This window comes from Urocampus carinirostris, chromosome 7, assembly GCF_059441175.1.
Source record: "Urocampus carinirostris isolate Australia breed hairy pipefish chromosome 7, RoL_Ucar_1.0, whole genome shotgun sequence".
NCBI classification, from domain to species: Eukaryota; Metazoa; Chordata; class Actinopteri; order Syngnathiformes; family Syngnathidae; genus Urocampus; species Urocampus carinirostris.
In genome coordinates this window covers 31,728,841-31,756,674 of record NC_142355.1, presented here as the reverse complement: position 1 = coordinate 31,756,674, position 27,834 = coordinate 31,728,841, and the positions used below count along the sequence as shown (strand labels likewise).

Here is a 27,834-nt window from a genome sequence, read left to right as displayed (position 1 = left end):
AGCTATTGTCTCTTCAGCTGCTGCTTTGACATAGCTTCTTTGATTGCTGCTTAAGTCAACTGCTGACACCAGCTCTAACAGACTCCAGCTATTGTCTCTCCAGCTGCTCATTCGACGTAGCTTCTTTGCTAGTTGCTTAAGTTAACTGCTTACACTAGCTCTAACCAACTCAAGCTACTGTCTCTTCAGCTGCTCCTTTGTCGTATCGTCTTTGCTAGCTGCTTATGTCAACTGCTTACACCAGCTCTAACCAACTCCAGCTCTTGTCTCGTCAGCTGTTCCTTTGTTGTAGCTTCTTTGCTAGCTGCCTAAGTTACCTGCTTACACAAGTCTATTGTCTCTTTTTAGCTGCTTCAGGTGTAATCAGCCTCTTTTGTTACTCACGCAAGAAAATATTTAGGTAAGCTTCTGAAATTTGCATAATGAGATCCTTTGGGCTTCCGTAGTCTGTCTTCTTCTAATGCTCTATTCTAACCTACAATGCCCCCTCGAGGTGAAATATTACACACAGTCATTTTAAAGGCATTACAGGATGGAATGTTGATTTAGTGCAATCCGGAGCCTTCATAGTCGATTTTGACAACCCTTTTTTAATGTGCAAAACATATGAGTGTTTAAATTTGAATATGAAAAAAAAGAAGAATAGCAGAGAGCTTCTGTAGGCCACCACTCACACTCACGTGTGGACTAACCCATTTCCTAGGCAACGCCGCTTAATGCCACAAATCCAACTCCTAACATTACTATACAACATCACATTCCATTTGAAAAAAACTAAATTTTATTTGCCTTGTATAGTTATACGACAGGATAAAGGCAAATTGGGATGTATTGAACGCATAAATCAAGGTGCCAATGTGGTGAAAAATTCCAAGCAATAAACAATATTATTAAGTTAAAAAAATGTAAACTTATTCGAAAAAATTCGAACCATTCCTTATCAAATTAAGCTATAATTTTGCGTTAAGATGCTAGAACAAAAGGTACCACTAGGGGGTGCACAGCAGCTGATATCCAAGGAATATAATGCCTGTCCCGTGCACAAGGTGGCAGTAGCTTTCTTACTGCAGCTGTCAAATATTTCTTTTTGTTATCAAAAACTGAATTTACAATCATTTTTAGCCTTGCAACAAAAGATCACATAAACAGTTTTATGATTGCACCCTCTACTGGACACAAATAGTGATTGAAAAATAGCAAGACACTATACAATTAGGAAGTGAAATATACAGGGCTTGTTGCCAATTATTATCAAATTAAGCTATCAAACTGTGATGCTATGACAAAAATGTACCATAAGGGGGTGGAGCTGAATTCCAAGGAGTGTAATTTGTCCTCCATGCACAAGGTGGCAGTAGCTTTCATACTGCTGCTGTAAAGGATTTTGGTTTCTGTGGACACTTTTTCAAAAACTGCAATTTGAATCATTTTTAAGCTAGCAAGAAATTATCATTCGAACATAATTATATGATTGCACCCTCTAGTGGACACAGAACCTCATTAAATGACTGTATGGATGTTTAGTCCTTTTTTTGTACCAGTTTTCCGCTCATGCCACAGAAATAAAGATCACACCTGGAATGTACCATGTTGAGGTTCCAGCAGTGCAAAAAAGACATTGGGGTAAAACTCAGACCTAGTCCTTCATTCATGGGGGCGCGGGATGCGGTCTAGGCTTCGGACTCCAGATCCTCGAGTCCGTCACCGTCCGGCGTCTCGCTAGTTTCTGCATCCAGTAGCAGAAATTTTCCGTCGTTGGTTAGCGGCATGTTCTTCATGAGCTGCGCTAGAGCCGATGGATCCTGGCACAGAAAATCATTCGATTTTGTGATATACGACAACTAGATGGCACTGTGTTGTTTGGTACAAGCCAGGGCCAGTGATACACAGCAAGATGCCGGAATAACGTTACGCCGACCACGGGAATTCCATGGTGGTAAGGAATACAGTACACAATTATCAGCCTATAATTTTGTTTTGATAAAAATGAACATTGGTATAATATATAAGTATTTTTGCCCAGTATTTATATCAATGGTAGTTTGTTTTTACTGGATAAAAGCTTTTTGGGTACCACTGGGAGGCGCTCAATACTACACACTGTCCCTCTAAAGAAAAAAAATTTTTTTCTCCATGTCCATCATTGACAACCAACCGATTTTTCATTCCACCAGTGAATTGTTTTTTCACGTGCCCTTTTTTCATTTTCGCAGATCAAAAGTGAATGCGTTGGCCGGGAATCGAACCCGGGTCAACTGCTTGGAAGGCAGCTATGCTCACCACTATACCACCAACGCTTGTGGAAAAGGAATGTCGAGTGTCTTGAACATTCCGGCAGCAGATCTTTCCGGCCGCATGAGAGGTGGAGTAAGGAGTTCGGAGAGTCTCATTGGAGGAGGAGGAGAGAGGGGCGGAGCCAGAAAAAGGCCAGACTCTGCAACCTGAGAGCGGTCCTATTGTTTTTCATGATGTCTTCAACAAGCGTTGGTGGTATAGTGGTGAGCATAGCTGCCTTCCAAGCAGTTGACCCGGGTTCGATTCCCGGCCAACGCAGAGCAACCTTTTCTTTAGGAAACATTTCTAATCAAGCATCTCAAACTATAGTTACCATTAAATGTGATAAGGGAATAATTTTTAATAAGCACGAAAAAATACTTTGACACCTCAAGGAATAAAAACATCCTTTTTCCAAGAACTATTTCTTGCATTTTAATCAATAATATATTTTTTTACGATTTATTTGATAAATGGGCTGCATTTATATTGCGCTTTCTGTTCTACGTCCGCTGTTTTGGTTGTTGTGGGATTTAATTTAGAAAAAACGTTTTTAAAGACCGTAAATTAAAATTTAAAAAACGGTACTCAAAACTCCCCAGTTCTTTTTCTCTAAACCACGGAAAAAACATGTTTTAAAATATGGTAATATATAGTGGGAGTAATCCTTAAGATGGTTAAGTGGTCAGTACTTCTGCAACACAATTTTGATGTCATGGGTTTAAATCCAGCTTTCTGTGCAGTTTGCATGGTCCCTCCGTGCTTCCATAGATTTCCCTCCACATTCCACAAAAACATGCATGGCAAGTAAATTGGTGACTAATTTTATTTTTCAATTTAAAGTAATATTTATTTCAATTACAAAAACAAAGAGTTTAAAATAATATAATGACAATACCAAGAGAAATGATATCCCTAAGTTTTGCTTGGCTTAAGTGGATTTTTCCATTTTTTTGTAAAAGGAAAAAAAAACTTTAAATAAATATGGGAAATAGAAAAAAACGTACCTTTTTAAAATTTAAATTTTTGTTTTTTCAATTTTACTAAAAAAACAAAATTCTAAAAATGATAAAAAAACAATAGGAATACAAAACAAAAATAAATAAAACCCCAAATAAGCAAATTAACAGACTTTGGAACAGGTATAATATTTTTTGATAGTGGGAGAACAATACTTTTGACTTTTTCTCAATTTAAAGTCATATTTATTTCAATTACAAAAACAAAATGATATAAGGACTATACTAATAGAAATAATACCAAAATTTTTTGCTTGGCTCAAGTAAATTTTCCATTTTTTGTAAGAGAAAAAAAAACGTTTAATAATGATGGTCAAATAAAAAAATACAAAAATATACCCTTTTTTCTTAATTCAAATATTGTTTTTTCAATTTTACGAAAAAAAAAAGTGTAAAAATGATAAAATAACAATAATAATACCAGTGTCTGAAACTGAAATTGCCTGTCCCATTTTTCCCAACATGAAAAGCAATAGGACGACTAATAGCAAAAAAACATTGTTGCAAAGTATTAAGGATTAATAATCAGAATATATAACAGAACAACACTTTAAAATAAAGTTCATTATAAATCTACTTATAACATTCATTGCATGTATATGACATTGCTGTTTTCCATCTGCCATCAGTATGTACCTGTATTTACTCATCTTCATTCATGCAATGTTTGCGTTGCGTCGTCTGCTACAAGCCGCGTGAACTCATCTTTCCATGATGCTATTAATGTACATTTACGTTTTGTAGCGTCATCAATTTTGTTACCTTCTTTTGAATATTTCTTCTGGGGCTAAGGTTTTGGCTTGATTCCTAACCACTTATCCATTTTTCCCATGTTCTCTGACCGTCTACTTTGGAAAAGAACTACCTTATAACGCTCGGGAAAGTCCGGATGCACGAAGTTATTCGATGCAGGCTTCTGATCGACTGCCGAGTATGCAAATTGCCAAACGAACTAGAATTTCGAAATTTCCAAAACAAACGAAGACCTCGAAAACGGAATAGAGCAAACATTTGATTTTGAAAAAAATATATATCAGTGTTGCATTATTTTGTAGTGGAAAAGCAATACTTTTGTCTGTTTTAAATAAGAACGAATCGCACAATGCTTTGTGATTGGCTGGCAACCTGCCCATTCCCTTCATTTCCCCCCAAAATATTCCCAAAACGTACCTTCTTTGCCTCTGCGATATCCTTGGCCAAACTCATGGTGAAGCAAATCTGTCATCATAACACAAAGGAACATTATTAAAGTGAGCATGCGTACCAAATTGAGGATGTCACCTTCTCTCCCTCGGTGTTGCTTTCGAAGACGAAGGCGCTGTAGGACGTTTCGCAGCCTTGCTCCTTGTCTCGATCCCCACCGCCGCTCCAGGCCCGGCCCTCCACCACCAAACCCATCAGCCTGCTGTTCTCCTGGTGGGCTGCAAACTGACAAACCTCACCCAGTTGGAACTACAAAAAAATATACAATTATCAGGTCGCGGTGCAGAAAAATACCAAAACGGACTTATTTATTGACTCACAATTAGTCTTGTGACTTGAGTCTGAGGGTCGATTAACCTATAAGACATACAAAATAAGGGAAGCATTTGCTTACTCCATATTAGCATTCAACTCCAACATTTCAAAGATCCTACTGCTGCTGCTTTGAATGTACAGACGCTCCCCTACTTACGACCATTCGACTTACGTAAAATGGTAGATACGAACATTTTTTTCGGGATATCGATAAATATCCGGACATTGCTGTGAGTTAATTTTGTAATATGCACCTTTTTCAGAGTACAGGACATTACTGCAGTGTTTACCGGCGTGTGGCGCTGTGAGGGGTCATCCGGCATCTACGCCGAAGAAGAAATCCGGCTTCCTCTTCCTACTTCGTGTGTAAACATTCTTTACTGTATCTCCAGCGTGCTAAGACCTTTGACGTTTTTATCGTTAAATATCTCGTGCATCCATTCAATATGGTTGGTGTAGAGTGTAAAGAAGAGGCGAGCCGTTTCATTTGAAATGAAAGTGGAATAAGAAAGCTTGATGCGGTTGAGAAAATGGTTGGATCGCTTTTTTCGGCCTCTCTATAACACTGAGAAGGACCTCTTGAAGCTTATCCTCCAAAAGTAAGTTAAACTCCACTATATTTATCTTTATAGAGCATATTATTTTATGAAATGTTGATTGTTTAGTACCAAACAATACAGGTTACTTATACAAGCCTTAAACATACTTCTATAAACCTTAAACATACAAAATATAGCACTGAAGCAACTTACGAACAAATTCAACGTACAGACGATCTTGCGCGTACGTAGGGCAGCGTCTGTATTCATAATTTACATACTGTATATAATTTTTATGATGACAGGTATACATTATATTATACAAAACAAATGATTTGGCTTCTTTAATGTATTGATATACTTTCTTGAAACCTAATTCAACATTGGGTTTGCGCGTGTCAACATCTTCTTTTAAGGAGCAGCGAAAATCAAATGTTTTTATTTTTGAGTAAGGGCTATACAAATAAACATGACTTGACTTTCAAGAGTTGTTTGTTTTCATTTTTGATATATTTTTTTAAGAATTGCAAGCTATTGCATAAAACTGCTTTATACACATTCTTGGGTAAAATTCTACTTAAACTATGATAGGTAAATAAAATAAAGTATCAATATTTAAATCCCATTTCTTGAAAAAAATTCAATCAATTTAAAAAAAGGTTTTGTTGAGCTTGGTGTAAAAAGGGAAATATTTATAGTTTTTCCATTTTTGCGGGTAATTACTAGAAATATAATTAACTTTATTGCATTTTTTTGTTTTGTATTCTTTAACCCATATATATATATATATATATATATATATATATATATATATATATATATATATTTATACTTTTTGTAATGTATTTTCCCATTTATTGTTTTATTTTTTTATCTAAAATGTTTTTTTATTTATTTTTATTGTTTTTCATAGTCTTCAGTTTTTGTTTTCAGATATTTTGTATATTTCTAACTTATTATTTATATTTATTTTAATACTTTTTAAAATATTTAAAAATAATGAATCTATTTGTTTTCGTACTTTTTACCTTTGGATCATTTATATAAAGAAGATATTTTGGGATGGTGTAATAATAGTCTGAAATAATAGTCTGTGCAATAACCTGTGCAGCCCTTTGAGACTCTTTGTGATTAAGGGCTATACAAATAAAAATGACTTGACTTGTGATTTTTATAATTTTTAAAATGTTTAAAAATAATGAATCTATTTTTTTTTTACTTTTAAATTATTTATGTAAAGAAGTTTACTCCGTGTTAAATCAAAAAAGTGTTAAAATGTATGAATCGATCAAGAATCTATTAATCTAAATTTGAAACCAGAAACTGTTTTGTCTATGGCGATGGCGCCATCTAGTGGGCGATATGCGGACTTACATTTATATGTAGTGACAAAAAATATGTAGGAAGGTATTAATATAAACAAGTGGATAAATTAAATAAAAAACATTGAAATAATTATTTTTGTTTAATGCAAACTTTCCCCTGATTTTAAAAAAAAAGTGTAAAGTGTATTTATTATTTTCCATGAATTCCTGGCCTTTTCAAGGACATGTGTCACAATCTTGGCATATGAACCCCCCCAAAAACCCCAAAATAGCTAGCTAAAAGTTCAAAAACAGACCAGCAAGTGCATTGCTTACCTCAAGCTGCTGCTGGTGACCATCAAGTGGGACTCTGTGGTCCTGAAGATGTTATGGATGGCCCTAGCGGCAAGAACCTGCCTCATAGCTTCATAGATCACTTCCTGGTTGTCCCCGCATCGCACCGCCATGGAACCCAAAAAGCGAACTGCGAAAACCTGCTGCAAAAGGGAGTCTACTTGCCCCAAAACCCAGAAAACACAGTGAGGAAAACTGAAAACTCACTCGAAACCCTCCAAATACAGTAGACCCCGAGATACTATTTCTGAAGTGGGGAGCACAAAGGAAAATTGCGGTAGAGCAGGGGCTAAAAACCTATGGAATTAGATACCATAAATTCCACAACACAAGTTGCTACTTTTTTCCTATATTTTAAACACTAAGGTATAAATGACTTGCGAAAAGGCAGTAGATTTGATCTTAAATACAGCGCAGCTTGTTTTTTTTATTTTGAACTTTCTTTAGGTGGATGGTCAAAAGGGTCCTTCCTGCAGATCTCCCTAGCTGCGGTTCTGGCTTAAAACTGGTGCGGACCAGGGGAATTCTAATGTTTAATTGATTTTTTTTTTTTTTTTAATCTTCACTATTTCTGCCAAGTGCTCTGAATGTCAAATTGAAAAAAAATCAATAAAGCACAGGCCCACAGCGCGAGTACAGTATTTTGCGGAATAAATAATTTTTGTTACTGGTCCTGTAAATAACTCAATACGTTATTTTTACGCTAAACTGGACAAGGGAGCTCTAGGCTTGTGTTAAAAAATTCCACCTTGCCCTGTTGTGCGTTTCAAAACATAAAAAGGAAGCAACTTATCGTTTACCTCCCGAGTTGGAGGAGTTGTTGAACGGTAAATGTGACACAGAGATGAATATATTATTGGATTTTGTGATTTTGCGAAGCTTATAGTTTGGTAAGCATGTTCTTGATGCTAGATTTATCTGAAAAACTCTTAATGTGTTACATTGTTCCTGACATTAACGAGGTATGTCAATCATGTAACGTTCGTATACCGTACACTTGTTCAGCTTGTTCTTCTGTATTGTATTTTATTTTAAATTGCTTTAAAAGATAAGATGTATCTTTTTGGTGTTGGGTAAATAAAAATAAAATCAATTTCCCACAAAAATGTGACTTATAGTCCAGCTGCAACTTATGTTTTTTCCTTCTCAATTATGCATTTTTGGGCTGGTGCGACTTGTACTCCGGAGCAACTTATCGTCTGGAAAGTATGATAACTATGACTCTTTTCATTTGACAAAGCTAGTGTAGTTAGTAACGCGCATGTATTGATGCAAGAGATTCCCACCTTCCCTGTTGAGTAGGATCGCAGTCTAGGCAGAATCAGTGGGGAAATGTTTCTACTCTGTCTCGAACTGGGGACCTTTCACGTGTTAGGCAAATGTGCTAACCACTGCGAAGGACTCTTAATCGCAGCACAATGTGTGACTTTTCTTAGACATTTCCCCACTGATTCTGCTAAGAGATCTCACTCAATAGGGACGATGGGAATCTCGTCCATCCATAAATGCGCGTTACTAATAAACAAGCTGCGGTCAATCATGGACAATTCATTAAATCCACTAAACAGCATCATCTCCAAACAGAAAAGCAGCTTCAGCGACAGACTGCTGTCGCAGTCTTGTTCAACGGACAGACTAAGGAGATCATTTCTTCCTCATGCCATGAAGCTCTTTAACTCCACCCGGGGGAGTAAAAGCCCACATTAAACCCCACCCCCACATTTGCACTTTACCCTATTTTTATTAGTGTGTATTCCCGTAGCACTATTTAAATACTCTAAAGCAAACGTTATATTGGGTATTTTTGTACTCTATATCTTTATTTTATTATTTTATTTTTCAACACAAGGATAATGCTGGAAGTGTGAATTTCCGTACGGGGATGAATAAAGTATCCATCTGTCTGATTAGGTGCCTAGTTAATTCTCTACTGAAATGAGTCATAGTTACCATATTTTCCAGACTATAAGTCGCACCAGACATTGCATAATTAAAAAGGAAAAAACACCTATAATTACCATAAATCAATTTGTAGTTGATGTGATATAGTGGGGGAAATGTTAAAGAGGAGAGGCAAAAAAAAACCCATCTAGTTTCCCACTATAAAAAGAAAACAGAAAAAAGGCGGGAACGCTGTATCTTGGGGGTCTACTGAAGAAATGTGTCTAAATTTACCGTCGCTTTCATTGGAGCACTCGTCGTCCGTTTCGCCGAACGGATTCGTGCGCCTGCAGAGAAAGGGAAAACATATTGATTACAGTCCTGGAAGACCATTAGGGGGTTATTAGGGGGCATTCGGGCCTCCTGGAAATAATGTAAGGAGCTGTTGGGGGTCCAGCTCGTACCTGCCGTCCACCCGGTTCTGGTCTTGGAATTCGGAGGCCGGCAGCACGATATCAAACTGGATTGGCGTTCCGGGAGCGATCAGGTCTTCAGGCTCCGGACCGGAATCAGACTTCTGGGATGAGGTAGTGGTGGAGTACACCCCACCTGGCTTGGCTCTATGGGGCATGACATTGTTTCAGGGTCAGATGTTTTTTTTTAAGAAAAAAAAAAGGAATATTCCAGACATAAAATGGGAGGGTTTTTTTCTACAGGAATTTTATATGTAAAAAAGCAACACAATTATTTTTTTTTAAATAAAATTAATGGCACAGTAAATAAACAAAAAATATAATCCTGAAAGTACCTCATATTTTTTTCGAAGATATATCATGTATAAAAAAATAAATAAAATGAAAAAAATAAAAAAATGAAATTTCATAAAATATTTAATTAATAAATCAAATTTAAAAAACAGCACTAAAAAAACATATTACTTCTACAGGGATATGTCAAAAATTATTATTGTCCCTAAAAATTTATGAAATCTATAATACATTAAAAATATATGATAATGAAAATATCCCACATTTCTTTCTACAGAAATATATCATATATAAAAGCGTAAAAATAAATACAATTAAAAATATAATATTAAAAATTTATATAAAATCACAAAATTTTCAATAAATAAATAAAATATGAATAAAAAATATATTACTGAAAATAACCCAATGCTACAGAAATATTGTATATAAAAAACAAAAGATAAAATATAAAGCAATTTTTAATAGATACAAATTAAAAGAAATAATAGAGAAAATACCACAATTTTATCTATGAAATATATCATAAAAATCTTTTTAAATAAAAATGATAAAATAAAAAAATATATCATACAAAAAAGTTATTCCTACAATCTTAGACGCCATCTAGTTTACATTTTTTTTTTAAACATTTGAAAATATGGTACATTAACAAATACCGTATTTTCCGCACTATAAGGCGCACCTAAAAGTCTTGATTTTTTTCAAAAGCTGACCATGCGCCTTATAATACAGTGCGCCTTATATATGGCTCAATATTAAATCGCAAGGTCTCGCAACTTACGCAACGGCCGCCGACTCGATTTCCCCCCAAACGTGGAGTAGTCCGCGGTGTATGCTGGGATTTATATACCGGCGTTTCATTGGCTAACCAATGTGTTAATCATCATTTGAATCGATCGCTATTGGCTAAAGTTATTCGGAGCCTCGGATAGGCTAGAGGGCCGAAACAAACCCTGCATTCGGCCGAAAAAGATGACTGAATAGCAAGCTTGCTAAACTACGCCATAAAGAAACTTGTTTCATTAGTCTGTATTTGTAAACATTTTACTCTCCTGGATTTACTACACTCACGGTTGTAAGAAGACCATGATTGCGTATTATTATTGAACGTGACAACTTAGGTGAGCTATGCGGCTTTATATTTTCCCGGTATCTTGTTTTAGAAGGATCTTGATGTTGCTGTGATGAGTTGAGTGAATTAAACTCAATTCCAAGTGTTTATCGTCATATGCAATGGTTGGGATTTCTTGAATCCCAAGACTTTAACCTTCCGAATGATATTTGAAATGATGCATTTGAGTGACATCGTACGACACCGCATCCGCACGTGTCTACGACACGTATTTGCTTCTTTGCAAGCTTTGGGAATGTTAAGGGGGTAATCAGTTTGACTGAATCATCTGACTGTTTTGTCGACGTTCCCATTGTAGCGCCTTATAATCCGGTGCGCCTTATGTATGTCAAATATAGGACCAAAAACTATTTTTTGGGGGTGCGCCCTATAACCCGGTGCGCCCTATGGTGCGGAAAATACGGTAATAATGATAATACAACGTTTTCACAGAAATAAATGTATAAATAATAAATTATTAAAAATATGCTAAAAAGGAACCAATTTTTCCTCATTTTCAATACAATATCTTTTATTTTCTTAAAGAAAATATACAATTGAAAATATGATAAATGTTTTTTAATCCCTGATTTAAACAAAAAACAATAGCAAAAAAATAAATAAAATACAACAAAACAAAATGAATAAACTTTTAAAATATCTTTCACATGTTAATGGGTCAGTGTGTAATATTTCGTGCCTTCTAGTGGTACGGTTTAAAAAAACATTTATTTGAAAACTAGGCATATACATAAAATATCATACCATTGTTATTTTTTATTAAAAAACATCACAGGTCGAGAACTTTCTATTTCTTACACATAAGTGGAATCCCTACTTAAGTCGCCGCCATGTTTGTCTGCTGTGTTGTTGCAATCTGTGGCACTGATCATTGTTCACATCACATAACAGTGCCATCAAGTGGTCAAATATTACACACTCTGGCTTTAAAGAAAAAATGGTAATAAAATTAATAATAAAATCCTACAATAAGACACCATGAACGCAACACTCTGATACAGTCAGACAGAATATTCTTAAATGTAGTTTTTTTTTTTTAGATTAAAATAAAAGAATACAAATTTATCAACAGACCTGTCGGGGTCAGGTGATCCTTCCTGCCTTTTTTCAAAGCTGGTCACGGGCGTGACAGCCTGGATGGCTGTTTGGTTCAATCGGATGGCCACAGCCTACACCCGCCAAACAAGGAAATTGCTAAAAAAAAACTACAAATATTGAGGAGATGTGAGTATACCGTACCTCAGGATTGTCAGTCAAGTAAATCTGTCTAGAGATGTTGTTCACAGTGCAAATCCACTGAAGGGAAGAAAGCACAAAGAGAAATCAATTTGCCATGCTAAAATTGCATCGTTAGCATTAGCGGCTGAGACGCTAGCATTATGGACCATAAAACTGGCTATAGTTAGAGTTCCCTGGTTGATGTTGGTACTCACTTCTTCATATTCCTTCTTACTCTCCGCTTGAAGAATCATCGACCTAAAAATAATAGAGTGCTAAATGAGTGTAGGGCTGCAACTAATGACTATTAAATCGTCCATTCGACAGCAATACCTGAAACCATTAGTCGAATAATCGCATTTTAATTATTGTTTTATATGAATTTATCATTAGGTTGATTTAAATATGTAGAAATGGAATAGAATAGAATAGACCTTTATTATCATTGTTACAAAATGGGTTGAACATATTGTGTCAACAAATGGTACAAATGGGTACAATTTAAAAAAAACATCTTGAACATACTTTGGATTCGTACCAAAATAAAACAAATATGTACTAATTGAAACCAATGAGGCTCGGTGCTTGTTCAGTAGAGATACAATCCAGAAATAAACCTTTTTCCATATTTTAGGGTTAGGCAAATAAATAAAAAAAATGAATCAAATCCCTGTAAACTGAGAAATGGCTCATTAGCAGCAGTAAAACTGTAAACACATAAATATTGTGTGCATTTTGTGAAATACATTCAAATTACTTAACGATTCCCAACAGTTTGAAATCAAACTATTTTAACAACTGAATTTTGGCATTTTCTACTGTTTAACAACTGACGTCTGTTCTTTGGATTGCATTTACTTCATTTCTAATACGTTTTTAAGGCACAGTCTGGCATAAGGTTCAAGCGCTATTTTATAACAAAATATCCATACATTTATTTCATGCGCCGCAAATCCTCACCAGGATCGCTGGGATAGTGAAATATACCTGTACAAAATGTACAATGCATGTTATCAAAATCCTATTGGTTTGAACGTGACTTGGATTTTACCAAGGAGAGTCCGCCTGTTCAACTGTCCGACGTGCTCTTTAAATGTTCATGCATCACTGAGCTACCGCCATGATACACAAGGTCCCTTTTGCAAGTATTCTTTTTAGTGGCCGTGTCCAGGCTAAAATGTTCCAAAACTTTAGAAGTTTGGGTACGCATACTTCCTCAGGGTTCCTATAGCTTAAGGAAAGTTAAAGACTTTTTTAATGCTTTTTCAAACCAAATTTAAGATCAAGTAGACAAAAAAACACAATTGAAACAAACAAAAGAAAAAACAAATATCGTGCCTTGTACACACTACCTGGCACAGACTTTACTTAGGAAGAAAACGTCCACTTCTCATTAAATTGACACTTTCCTATGGGCCAAAGTAAACTTCTCTGTCCAAAGTTGACCTAAGACCTGTGTCGGCTCTGAAAGACCCGACCGAAATCACATCATTGTTTTGATATATCCATTATTGTGGTCACGCGGTTAAAGTTGTTAAAAAAGACAAATATGATAAATGTTACTAAATCTTTTTAGTTTAGACAAGTATAAATCCTACTAATGTGTTCACATTTTAAGACTCATTTTAATTGGATTCAAGACATTCTAAGCCAATTAATGCTCTATCTTTAGAATAAGGAATTCAATGCCTTTTAAGATAGCAGCACGACGGAGCAGTGGTTAGCGAGTGTGCGGCACAGTTCTGAGTTTACGAGATTGAACTTCCGGTGTGGAGTTTGCATGTTCTCCCCATGCTTGCATGGGTTTCCTCCCACATTCCATAAACATGCATGTCAGGTTAACTGGTCGGTCTAAATTTTCCCTAGGTGTGAATGAGCGAATTGTCTGTCCCTGTGTGCCCTGCGACTGGCTGGCAACCAGTTCAGGGTGTCCCCTGCCCACTCCCAGAAGATAGCTGGAATGGGCTCCAGCACCCCCGCGACCCTACTGAGGATGAGCGGTGCAGATAATAGATGGATGCCTTTTGAGACTTTTTAAGGATCCGTGGGAACCCTGGTTGTGTTGACGCTGCCTTTTTTGTATGCTTATATTATGCGCATGTGCAACTCTTAGCAGAGATTATATCCATGTAGGGATGCCTCACTCTGTTGGAAAACGTATCTGGCGAAAATAGTGAAAAATGGAATTCATTGTCGACTATTTCTATTATCGATTTTGGGTGACAAAGTCAAGTCAACTCATTGTTCAAGAAAACACCCAATAACTCAAGGAGAAATATACGTACGCTTTTCCGGAGGGGGAAGTGATTTGGAAGCAATAGCGTCTGTCTTCACACTCGATGGCCATAACGGAGCTGTTGTCCAAGTCTAGGACCATGCCCCCCGCCACAGCCCCCCTTGGCTGACACATCAGGTTGCCACCCTGGGTGAAGAAGTACAGGCGATCCCATGCTGTGGTCACCAGGCCTGTTTTGCTGCAGAGATGTTAAAAAATACCATAAATATTGCTTAGTATTAGTATTTTTTCACAATTTTATTGAAAAACATGTTATACATAAAATACCACAAGTTATGCTCAGTGTAGGTATATTTTTTTTCTATTTTATAACATAAGAAAAACATTCATAAATATAATAGAAAATAATACTGAAAATACCCTAAAATTTTGGTAAGTTCCAGTACTATTTTTTCTGTTGTGTTAAAATGAAACATGTTGGTAGGCATTATGGTAAAATAAAATAAAATAAAAATATACTGAAAATGCTCAGTTTTAGTACTGAATTAGTCTACGCATAATTTAAATTAAAAATGAAATTAAAGGGCGGTGGTGTCCTATGTGCACTTAAACTCTGTATCATCTTGTGAGCGTAATATAAAATTCTCCTTGCCAATTCAAAATCAATTTAATATATTCCCTCCTTATTTTGAGTATCTATGAAACTATTGACATATCAGAACTGCTAATGTGCTCTTGAACAAAAAGAAGGCAGGTCATTTATCATACTCACTTCCTGATGTTGAGGAAGCCGGCCTTCTGTACCAACGTACGATTGACAGACTCGCCTTCCTTGTCCAGGATGTAGACCGAGTCATCCACTGAAAGGAGTTCTTTCTGGGACACCCGCATGGCCTCGGCTTCGAGGTCCAGTTGAGCCTGGATGCTGAGAATCGAAACATATTTTTTGCACAAACTCGACTAGAAACGCAATTTCAGCGTCAGTGGCTGCTACTTACTTTTGAGTCATGTTGGAGACAGAGGAGAGAAAGGTGTCCAACTTCTTTGATACCAACTCCAGTCCTTTCTTGAAGAAAATAACCTGAGAAAGGATATAGACGACAAAATGCAATAATAGTTTCCACAGATAAATACGTACTTTACATTCGAACCAATGGGAGAACTACCTTCTATTTCCTGGGTACCATTTGACACATTTATACCCTGTATACATGACATTTGTGCTGCATTCTGACCATTTACAAGGTGTTCTTGCATGTGGTTTCCCAAAAGCATGGACTAACACTATAAAATTTATAGTATAAATGGACGGATATAACGGTGGCATTTTGGCTGCAGAAAAGAAAACGCAACTATCGCGGAGAATTCAACCTATACACAAGCCTTTTTTAGTTAATCAGCCGGAGTTTGCCTGTATTATTTGTGTCTGTACTACAAATCCCACAATTAGTGAAACAGTCTCACTACCTCACTCATTTGCATTGTTCATCATATTTGTGCATTCTGATTGACTAGACCAGTGTTTCTTCAACCACTGTGCCACTAGTGTGCTGTGCCGTGGTAAATTATCCAATTTGTGTGCCTGTGCAGTCTAGTAAAAGCTTTTTCTCATTCCTATATACTTTTACCAGTGATGCAACGGCACCAACTAGTGGTGTACCGCAAGATTGTTGTTTCAATGAAAGAAATGTGCCTTGGTTCAGAAAAAGTTGAAAAACACTGGGTAAGACAGTATGTTTATAATCCTTTTAAAAAATTATAAAACTTAATACAGTTCCTTTATATATGTTGTAATAAGGGTTTGTTCTTTGGTTTCAATGTATCATCAAATATCAAGTATTGAATTGTAAAATAATTGTAAAAAAAAGGTTTCCATTTCAGAGTTTTAGCCCATGACAGCTTGTTTTAATAATTATGATTATTATTTTGAACATTAATAAGCGCTTGCGCATTATTATGACTATTTGACACTTGCAAAGAAGATTGCTTTAGATGCCAGGGTTGGGTTATTTTGACTCTAATTAATTAGAGAAAGGGTTCAGAGGAGGACCTTTAGAATAGGTTGGATTTTTACATCTTAAGGTTATTGTATGGTCTTTCCCTGTTCTTCTTGCATGTTTAAAATGAATAGACGTTTTCTATGGTTATTTTGAATGTTTATTAAATTTTACCCTAGCGGTAAATAAGGGTTTACTGTAAATACACGGTTCCGACTTCTTCGAAATTCACTTAATACTGGTGGTTATGAAAAAGATTGCCCCGTGAAAAGTGAGGGAATATTGTATGAACAAAATTGGCAGTTGAGAAATAGGACATTATTGCAAACCTGCGCCTGTGTGTAGCCCAACATAGGTTCCAACATGGCCACCCGTTTGCGGTACTGCAGGGCATTGAGAGCGCAGTAATACTGCAGCGAGGCTTGGTGTTGCTTCCTGCGAGTGTACGCCACCTCTTTAACCAAGTCGGCCTTCAGCTGGTAACCCCAAAAAATGAATTTCACACATTTAAAAAAAGAAACCCCGATTCATTCGAGATGAATAGCGGCGGGGGGAAAGCGGCACCTTTTCATTTTCCCTTTTTTTGGGTAAGCGGCTGTATTTGACCATGGCTGCCTCATGCTCTGCATAAATAGAGAGACATAAATGATGCATGTTTGAAAAGATTAACAATTATGTCCTCGAATTTTGATGTGGACTTGCCATCGGTGGCGATGCCGTGTATTTCCTTCAGTGTGCTTATTTCTGCAAAATACAATAAAACAGAAAGTCAGTTTACAATCTCTGAATCAGGGCTCACAAACGTGGTGCTTGCGAGCACCAGGTAGACCCCGAAGAACACTTGAGTAGCCCGCGGACAGGTTCTGAGAATAGCTTACTACTAACGGGTCATTGTGATTTTCTAGGAAATTTGATTTCTAACCGTCATGAGAAATCATTGATACGATCAGTGTCTTTAAATACATGATTTAGTCTTCCAAATTTTTAAAATCAGATGGATTAATTCGTAGATTATCGGCTGGCTGGCTATCTATCCATATATATATATATATATATATATATATTGTCATTCAGTTACAAGGCAGATGTTTTAATCACTTCTAATATCACAACTATACAATAATATAATAATTAAGTAACAGCATAGTGATAACATGATAAGTTGTTACTTACTGTCATCCCTGATTAATGGGGAACAGAATAATACCCCGATAGACGAAAACCTGCTAAGTAGCCCTCCCCATTTTTAACATGCACTCTGCAAAGGTCCTGTTCATTTAAGGCGTAAAGATCAGAAATAAAAGAGCCCCCCACAAATTTGTTCTCTCAGCCCTAGCTCTCAGTCAACTGGGACTAATGGATAGATAGATAGATAGATACTTTATCGCGGCCATAACAGTGAATTTCATTTTAGGATGAAGAAAGGGGAAAAAAGAATTGTCGCGCATGACACAAATCTGTTCTCTCTGCCCTTGCTCGCAATAATATGGGATTTGGGATAATGGATCATGGCCCCAGAAGTGCAGTTCGTTTTAGGCGGAAATACAGTTATGGCAAAAAAAGAGACAAATGTGCCTTCTGCTTGCAACAATATGTGATTGAGGATAATAGATTCTGGTCACAAAAGTGCTGTTCACTTTTTTTGTTGACAAAATAGCAGAAAAAGAGCTCACAGTCCTGAAAAAATGTGCTCTGCCCTCGCTTACAGCAATATGAGATTGGAAATAATGGATCGCAGAATATTTTTCAACCTGCGATGCATTGATGTGGCAAAGTACAAAGCATTAAGTAGCCAGGGGTTACAGTAGAGTAAAGTAAAACATTTTTTATTTAAATATGAAAAAAAAAAAAAATCACCCTAACTGTAGTATTTATATTTTCCAGTGTGGAACTGATCTTTGAGTCGTAATGGAAGAATATCAAAAGGATTTCACATCAGCCTCCATTTCAATAATAAGTGCCCTATAAAATTTATTGACTACGAGCAGAATTTCAAGAAGAAGAATCCACATAGTGTTTCATGGAAATTGCTGAAATGAAAGCGGTAGTGCGTCTACCCGTCAGCTCTTTTTCTCTGAACTGGATTAAGGGGAAGACCATTGTGTCCGCCATTTGGTTGGCCAGCTCCAAGTGCAGTGAGTTCAGCTGCCAAAGAAAAAATATGTTAATGACATTCATGAACTCGCAAACGTCTCAAAGTCATTTTTTTTGTGAGAAAAGTTTGTTGCGGTAACAACCTTGCAAAATCCGAGGTAATCACCCTATCAATAGATGTAATGGCTGAAGTTCAACAGATCAACTACAGTGGTAGCACTGATTTATGTTAGGAAATGACACTGTGTACTGCATTTGGCTAAAAAGGACTATAATTTAAATCATTCAATGATAATATCAAAAAATAATTATGGATGCGAGATAGCTATTGAACCGATAATGGGCAAATATGATGTCAGTTATTGGGCCAATAGCAAATAACATACTTGATAGTTAGTCACTTCACACAACCCTATAATACTCAGCCGACACTACTTGTTAGAAAGATTCTAAGCATTTATGTTCCTCGCTGTCGTTTTTCTTTGAGGACGCAGTCCTGCTTTTTTTGTGCCTGAACGACAACATAATTCAAATTTACAGATTTCCAGCTGCTTCGAAAAGTCTGCATAGAGTGTCTTAATCATGACACAAAGTGTACAAGACGTACACAAAATGTAGTGAAAATATTTTGATGTTACTTGTTGAAAAAAAAACAGCGGGAGCTGTGATGAGCGGTCTCTTCCAAATTTTATTATCACTGAATATTCTGTGCATAAATGTGTTACAAGACAACAGCTCGTAGGATTCATGAGTGTGCAGTCAACATGGCTGATGATTACTTTTATACTGGGAGGGTGAAAACCTAAGAAAAACAAAACCAAGAGAGTGGACATTTTCCACTGGAAAGAGTTCTCTTTCTTCAAACTGGAACTGATATAACAAGCTTAAGCCTTGCACTATTACTAATCAAAACCCAAATGAAACAATAAAGAAGCCTCACAATTGCAACTAAGTAAAGTAAAACAATTAAATATGACTAAATCCATGAAATCATAAATTAGGGGTTCCTACAGCTTAAGATAAAGTTAAGTTAAATTCAAGACTTTTTAATGCCTTTTGAAATTAAATCGAATACTGAGTCGACAAAAAAGAAAATTGAAACAAAGAAAACACAAATATTTCTGGCATGCAAAACATTGTGCATCCAACACCTTACCTGGCACAGCATTTAGCAATGGTGAAAAATATTAGTCGGACAGCTCGGGTGGCTCGCTCTAAATTGGATGTAACGACTGCGTCCCCTTTTGGACAGTTTCCAGTCGTGCTAATTCACCATGTACCATAATGAAACCTGATAGGCAATGTATTCATAAAATAATGTTCTCACCATTTGTAATGATGTGTATTGGAGCGACATTTTGAAGTACAGAGCATTACGCAAAATTTCGCACTTCTTTGGTTTTGTAACAAGTTTAGCAATTTCAAACACCGTCACCCGATATTGCGGATATAAGATATCTAAGACCACACTCAAAGGTCGAGCGTCATTATAAAAAGATTTGGTTGAGCAATAGCGCTCTCTTTTTGGCTACCTGGCTGGCTACCTGGCTGGCTGGCTGGCTGGCTGACTGACTGGCGCGGCTGTGCAGGCCTGCACTGCGGCCTTGTGTTCAGCACGTGGGACATATACGTTGCGACCATCCGGACCAAATCTCCCCGCAAGAGGACGGTTCCAGATTTAATACCATGTTTGCTGGTTCTTGGGAATAAGCGTTTTTTTTCTATAAATATATATCTAGAAGCTACTTTTTTGCTAGTAGCTTCTAGACTTTCAGCAGTCGAAAAGTCACATAATCTCCGGCGCCTTCCCTCCCCTCTTTTTTTCCTATTCCTGATTCTCTGTGATAATAAATTATGTGTTCTATTTCAAACGGTCTGGTTCATTGATTCCATTTTCTTGGGATTAGTAATTCATATCAGGACTCAAAGAATTTAAAGAAATAACGTAATTTAATTGTTTTTATCAGTGTTGGATCTAGCATACTTAAAAAAAAAAAAGATTTATGGTGGAGCTCCGGCAACAACCTAGGGACGAATTTGTATACTGATTGCAGTAAAGAATAATGCATTTCAATCCAAACGATTTTCAAAATTAAAGATAGTAAAACCCGCACAATGCGTAGTTCAGGCGAAACGCACAGTTCGGCGCTGAAGTATGCATGGCTGAAGTAAAGCTTTGTGTTTACTCTGGCGGCAAATTAAAGCTTCGGGTTTATTTGTGGCTCGTTTATCAACTCAAGTTAATCCGTCGAGTTTGGGCGGGTTTGGGTTTATATACCCGCGATACGGGTCAGGTTGGGCTGAATTTGTTCGGCCCAAACTTTCCTCGAGTCTAAAGTAAACGTCTCTGCCAGACGTTGGTATGTGTATTGTTGGTATACCTAAGACATGTGTCTGTTCTGAATGGCCTGACTGAAACCACGTCACTGTTTTGATAGTTCCATTATAGGGGTCACACGGTGTTGCCACGAAAGTAAATCGGTGAATTATTAAAAAAAAAGACATTTGCTAAATATTACGGAATTTGTTTAGTTCAAACAAATATAATCTTAATAATGTGTTCACGTTTTTAAGACTTTTGAAAAATGAATACAAAATGTTATAAGGCCTTAATTTTAGAATAATGAATTTAATGCCTTTTCAAGGATCTGCGGGAACCCTGAAATGACTGAAATTTAAAAACGGTTGTGATTTGGAAATCATACAATAAGGACAATATATTCAGTGAAACATTCCAATGTTGCAACATCCCGAACCCCTAAAAATGCTTAACTCAGAACTATACACAGGAATGCATACCTCTTCCACTGTGTTGGAAAACTTCTGCAGCGTGGAAACAACTTCTTCATCCCCTTTACCGAGAGCAAAATTCTACAGAGAAATTTACAACCAACATCAAATTATCACATGTGTTACATGAACTCCACCAGTTTGATTTAGCGTCCATTGTTGTGTACTTACTTTCTTTTCGTAGGCAAGAAGCTGGCGTGAGAGCTGTTCTGTAGCCAGGCCCATCTCACTCTTTGTTTGTAAACAAAAGCAAAAGTTTGACCACTGTGGATTTTTATCTTTAAAGACCTTGCCACAATTTTAGGCACACCCAAACCCTGCTACGCAATCCGACGGAAGTGTTCTGTATTTACAGTGTCATACTGTACATATACTTCATTTTGATTAAGATCATACTTGCTTACTTCCAATTACAGTACACCCGGGATAAGACATTAATTTGTTCTGAAGCGGGGATTGCAAAGTGAAATTGCTGTAAAACTGGAGATAATTGCTACCTCGTTTAGCATAACTACAAGCCTTGGGACTCATGGTGTCAATATACAGTACAAAAAAAGTAGTGTATTGCTGAAGTCTTTACGAAAGACGGGAATCCGAACTGAATAAAGAGAAACGCATTGTAGTTCAAACAATACCATATTAGCATTTTTATAAGTCTGACGCAAACCAAAAGCAGACCAGCATTATATAGGACTTTGAAAGTTTTATTACTCAAGAACCCTATAGCAGACAAGGATCTTAAATGACATCACCCGATGGCAGACTGGGATCTTAGAGACATATGAAGCAAGTATGAACTTTATACGCTTTTTGGTCTCGCTAAATAACTAGGAGTTTATGTCGTAAAGAGCGGCTGAAATACATCTTATTCCACCTTAGAGTGGAAACATTAAGCAGGGGTGTTAGATCCTGAGGGTCTAGAGCAATTATAAAATAATACGATGTGATTGTCACCCAAAAAAAAAAATCAAAGATTCAAACTAAAATTCGACCTATGCTGTCTCAGTCGGATGCGGGGATTATAATTCATGCGTTTGTGACCTCCCGTCTCGATTACTGTAATGCACTACTCTCGGGTCTCCCAAAGTCCAAAATCCAGAGCCTTCAGCTGGTACAAAATGCCACAGCGAGGCTTTTACCTCAGACAAGAAAGTTTGTTCATGTGACCCCGATTTTAGCTAACCTGCATTGGCTCCCTGTTAGCTTAAGATGTGATTTTAAAGTTCTGTTGGTAGTATACAAAATCATGCATGGACTTGCTCCCTCATATCTTTCAGATTTAATTTCCCCCTATGTTCCGGTCCGGAGCCTTCGCTCTGAAAATGCTGGTCTACTAGTGATCCCAAGAGCCAAGAAGAGATCCGCAGGTTCGAGAGCGTTCTCCATTCGGGCCCCGGTGCTGTGGAATGCTCTCCCCCTGATATTTCGATCTGCAACCTCAGTAGAAATGTTTAAATCTAAGCTTAAAACACACATCTATTCTATAGCATATGAATAACCTATATTTTATGTTGACAATATCTGTGTATTATTTGCTCTCATGTAGGTTTGAGAACAGGGGATGGTGTCATAGTAGTCTGTGGTTTGCAATAATCTGGGGTCTGTGCAGCCCTTTTAGACTCTGATTAAGGGCTATACAAATAAACATGACTTGACGTGAGGTAAGGTATTATCGTAGTTTTGACAAGGCAAGAAAACTACAAAAGGTACAAAAATATAAGCTGTAACATTAGCAGAAATCTTGGTCATTTTGTGTGTATTTTTCGGTCACGATGTTTTCATCTTGTCTTTTTGATAAGATGAAATTTAGAGATATAACTCAACCTATACACAAAAACCCCAAAGTTTGTATTGTATGATATTTTGGCTACGTGAAACAATTTTTAGTGGATGTGGCATAGTGGGGAAAATGCCACAATGAAGAGCCGAAAAAAAAGCTCTTATCCCACTTCATAACGTGAAATTATTGTACGGCGAAATTGTCTCCTGCCATCTGCAAACTTGTGGATAGAGATATCTTTGTATTGGGTATACCTAATGTTGTGACTTGTACATTAAACTTGTCTACCTGAGCTCCATAAACACGCTGCATGGCCTGCAGCAGCTGGTTGGTATAGTCCGTGAGGTTTGCCGCATCCTCCTCGAACACGCTAAGCAACGAACGGGTCTGTGGGGGTAAAAAGACATAAATATTCAAATGTTTGCTTCTAGTGGACACTACATTAGAATAAAATTGAATAGAATATAATTTATTGTCATTGTAACAAGGGAAATGCACAACAAAGTGAAAAAGTGCCATCCCGATTGAGCAAGAACATTTACAAGGTAACGTATCACAAGATACTATGTAGTAGCATACCTGTCAACCTCCACGGCTCCATGAACTTACGTCGTATTTTCCCTTCCAAAATACAAATTAATCTTACACCATATTTTTTTTCCAAACGTGTTTATTTATGTAGTTTAACATGTTATATTGTACATGTGTTTCGTTATATCATATATATTGCTAATTAACATTTTGTTGTGAGATACTGAGTTGCTCGACATAAATGAGGTTTATTATAAAAAAAGTTCAAAAATTAAGTAGCTTGGACGTTCCCTGTAGAAGGAAAAAAAATACATGCAAATATAATTAAGTAGAATAATACATTTTCTTATTCAAATTATTAATTCATTTTCTGCATTAAATTATTGTTGTTAATATACTGATGAAAGGAATCATTTTCTCCTCTTATACTTCCTTTTTTTCTTAACTTCTTTATACAACATGATAATTCGTAATATAATGCATCAAAGCAAGTGAACCGTTTGAGAGCCGGCTCCCTTGAATGAGTTGAGCCGAAAAAGCCGGTCCTCTAAAAAGAGACGGACTTCCTCTCACTACACAACTACCACATGAAGTCCGATGTTTTTAAGACCACATGTATTTCAAATTTACTCAATCAATCCCGCCTGTTGTTTTCAGATCAGAATGACTTACGGCGTTTTAATTCAGGTTCGGCCATTGCGACTTGATGATTGTATCCAAAGAAAATTCAAAACTATGTTGAAATGTAGGCTTACTTCTCTGCTTTCACTTTGTTCACGTGTGATCGGAATGATGCATGATGGGAAATCCACAGGCGGCAGAAGCATGCGCACGGTAGCATCAAACCGCTCGTTTCGTTTGCAACGAAAAAAAACGATACAGAGATAGTCGGTGTATACCGGATGGTACCCATAATTGACAAATTTGCGTTTTTCCGTACAGATTTTCTTGTACGCCGTACATGTCTTAAAGTGCATAATAAACGTACTTTGTACGGCAAAAACGTACAGGTTGACAGGTATGTAGTAGTGTAGTTCAAGGTCCACGGATCCCTTAACCGCCACTTCTTGTGTTATGTCTTGGGTAAATACAGCCTGGGGGGCCCATCCCTCTCAAGGCGTTTTTTTGGGGTAGGGGTTTGCTCGCCCACATGAAATAGATGGTATTGATTTATTATTTTTCACAACTGTACTGCCTAAATTCATGCGGATACGTGGATTGTGCCGATCTATCCAAACATTTCTTTGCTTCATGTCTTTTGGTCCATGTTTCTCTTAGAGTGCCACGTGTAATATCATTGGAAACGCTATGTGTACAGTACGTTGTTGAATCAATGACAACGACTCTATTCTATTCTATTGAAACAAATGCAGTGCAGCACCTAAGAAAAATGTATAAAAAGGTGAACATTAAAAACAATGAACGGTAAATGGCATTACTTCATTAGTTACAATAAACCACTTCAAAACAACCCTTGTCCTATTCACGGTCAATAGAAAAAAACGAGGAACACACCCAAGAGTCAAAGTCTCTTTTGACTAGGAAGGAAAGAGGTCAAAGAAAACTACAAAGCAATAAAATATACAAGGTGTAAAGTTTACTTTTTACCAAAGGTTTAACAGATATCCAAAAATTGTAGATACCGATACATATGCTGCTCAGTTTTCATAGCCTTTTTGAATTATATTTTTCTTACATTCTAACACTGCCTGTTCTACGTATGAATTTGGCCTCAAGCACGTAGTCGATTTGTTTTAATAATGGCAAAAAATGCAATTATACGACGGAAACTTTTCATAAACTCATATATAAATAGAACTGTAATTGGTAAGTGACATTGAATTATCAGGCTAATGTGTAACCATCACATTATGATAATTCTTTAAACTTTATCTCTGAGATTAAGCAGCATTCAGCTGCAGAAGACGAGTGACACTAAAGGCCCAGTCACACAGCCTTTTGCGTTTGTATCGTGGGTAAAATTTTGCGATTTTTTTTTTTTTTGCCCGTGGTTGCCCGCGGTGGAAAATGTGCAAAATTGGCCGGCGACTGTTCCGCGTCCTTCCGGCGACTGTTCCGCATCCTTATCGCTGGTAACCGCGGCTGCATCGCTGTGCCGCCCGCGGTTACCCGTAGTCTTAAGTTTTGAGCAGCGCAAAACTTTTTTGCGCGGCCAACCGCGTGTGAATTTCTTACCGCGTGTAAAGCACGGCTGTATCTCGTCTGTATCGCGATCTCAAAAGCATCCAACAGCGTCTGCTTCACGGGCAGAAATTTCTGGCCGTGATTCAGCCTCGATACGCCCGTGAAAGGCTGTGTGACCGGGCCTTTAAGGACAAAGCAGGAGCAGCTAACAATAGCAATAGTGGCTAACAGCAAGCCATAACCTGCAACCAAGAGGCTGACATGAGTGACTAGAGAATGAAAGAGAGGGGTAAAAAAGTCAAAGATGCAATCTTCATTAACATGGACAAACTTAAATAATAATAGCGGCTAGCGCTTAGCCATTGCTTGCAGCCAAGTGGCTGACGTGAGTGGCTTAAGAAGGAAACAGTGGGACAAAAAAATGCCTGAAATCTGAAATACAGGACTCGGCATGCATATGGGGCTCAGCTGTGTGCAGCAAGTGATTCAGGACTTTGTCCAATGGAGCGACGCAAACACCTGCACCTGAACACCACTAAGACCAGGGAGATGGTGGTGGACTTCAGGAGAACTAGAACTCACCCGGTTCCTGTAACCATCAAAGGAGAATGTGTAGAATTTGTCTAGACCTACAAATACCTGGGTGTGCAGCTGGACAACAAACTGGACTGGACTGCCAACACAGAAGCTCTATGTAGGAAAGGTCAAAGCCGACTTTACTTCCTCAGAAGGCTGGCCTTCTTCAACATCTGCAAAAAGCTCCTGAAAATATTCTATGTGACAAGGGATGCTGCTGGAAATGTGAATTTCCCTGCAGGGATGAATAAAGTATCTATCTATCTATATGAAAGTACTACTTTTACAAGCTACCAAGGCAAAACGGTCTTCGGGCTTCCGTAGTAGTAAGATGGTGGCCAAACATCTCATCTTCTTTAAGGGTGGTTCAAGTTACGTCTGAAATTTCTAAACATACTATTCTTTAAAAGGATCCAGTATATTTGATACTATTACGTGGGTTTTTGCTCATTATTTGATTTAACAGTATTTCACAACACGCTGTATAACACACACTGGAGCTTGAACTTCCTATCTATCTACCTTGGTGATATCCCTCAAGAGGGGTGACCGACAGCAAGACAAAAACATACAATAACAAAGAAAATGAAAAAGGGGAAAAAATATCAAAAAACACACAAACATTTTTGGTCCATGGCCAACCCAAACGCCCAAAAACCCTAACAAGTTAGGCACCTCGTCATCTAAGTTGGTCATTTTTTCGTCTCTCCAGATGAAATGGGACACAAAAAAAGTGGCCATGTCACTCGGATCAGGGTGACACAACACACGCTTTTGATCAACAGCAGGGCCCGACAGCTTTCACTGGTTTACCCCTGCCGCATCATACATGTGCCCTACCCATCAATTAGAACGCGTCCAAACATCCCACTATCCTTTTACAGCACCTCTCCACTCATTCCTATCACCAACAACTTCCATTATTTTGATAATGTGTACAATTTAAGAGAATAAAAGAAGCCTCCAGCATGTAAAGCACATCCCAAACAACCTTCTGCATGATTCAAGTATTACATGCGCTTGTCAACAACCATAACAAGACACTAAACCCAGCAGGTGAGGCCTGAAACATAATAAAAGGGATCACTTAACAGATCTTCAACAAAAAGCAGCGACAGTATCGTATTACGTCTTGTGCAAAGTGATAAATAGAAAGAAAATCCACTCCCACGTGAAGACATTTCAAACCAGTGGTGCAGCACTGAGACCAATCAAAATAATCAGATTCAAGTTAGGAATGAGGTATTACATCATTACGTGGATTCGTGCGTTAGCCGCAAACCAACACACACTGTAATTCACGACATATTTTTAAATGAATGCACGGAAAACATGCAACCATAGGAAAAAAAATGCAAAAATGGCGCGATTTATATCACAGTGCAATACATTGTTGCTGCCATTAGCTTGCAGTATAGACCACACAACTAAAGCAACCCATGCTAGTGAGCTAGCTAGCATCGTTCGTTGTGTTTTTTTTAATTTGTGGCGTCTGTTGGACGAATATTTGATGCAATAGAACAACGCAGGATTACCTGAGGACTGTCCAGCAAAGCATCTTCCAGGAGCAGTTTGTGGTGAACGGCCGGCATCTTGTAAACAGGAGCGAAGTGAGAAATAATGCGAGGCTTGAATTATTTAGCAAGTTGGACTACGTTTCCCAAGATTCTCTGTGC

At 37.4% G+C, this 27,834-nt stretch overlaps 1 protein-coding gene and 2 non-coding genes across 3 annotated transcripts; 1 reads left to right on the top strand and 2 right to left on the bottom strand.

Annotated features, from left to right (window-relative positions):
• Nucleotides 1-1,209: 1,209 nt before the first annotated feature.
• On the bottom strand, nt 1,210-27,834 carry appl2 (adaptor protein, phosphotyrosine interacting with PH domain and leucine zipper 2). Its single transcript, XM_088340572.1, has 21 exons — nt 27,694-27,834; nt 23,195-23,293; nt 21,298-21,357; nt 21,136-21,207; nt 18,300-18,387; nt 16,945-16,986; nt 16,807-16,865; nt 16,572-16,718; nt 15,244-15,326; nt 15,018-15,170; nt 14,295-14,483; nt 12,225-12,267; nt 12,031-12,087; nt 11,866-11,960; nt 9,354-9,509; nt 9,184-9,236; nt 6,991-7,165; nt 4,817-4,853; nt 4,575-4,745; nt 4,464-4,511; nt 1,210-1,802 (listed from the first exon to the last, which is right to left on the bottom strand). Exons 1-21 carry the CDS (start codon nt 27,748-27,750, stop codon nt 1,671-1,673), a joined length of 2,016 nt encoding a protein of 671 aa, XP_088196698.1. The 5' UTR covers nt 27,751-27,834; the 3' UTR covers nt 1,210-1,670.
• On the bottom strand, nt 2,226-2,297 carry trnag-ucc (transfer RNA glycine (anticodon UCC)). The gene has a single exon. It is a non-coding gene; the product is annotated as a tRNA-Gly (tRNA).
• Nucleotides 2,482-2,553, top strand: trnag-ucc (transfer RNA glycine (anticodon UCC)). Its single transcript has one exon. It is a non-coding gene; the product is annotated as a tRNA-Gly (tRNA).

Bases quoted from the DNA above. Each gene is read 5' to 3' on its own strand.
- appl2 (XM_088340572.1), bottom strand. From the start codon at position 27,750: ATGCCGGCCGTTCACCACAAACTGCTCCTGGAAGATGCTTTGCTGGAC. The intron at 15,171-15,243 runs GTAAGTAGCAGC...TTCGATTCTCAG, and splicing joins GTCTCCAACATGACTCAAAA to CATCCAGGCTCAACTGGACC. The intron at 12,088-12,224 runs GTGAGTACCAAC...TCTTCCCTTCAG, and splicing joins GTAAGAAGGAATATGAAGAA to TGGATTTGCACTGTGAACAA.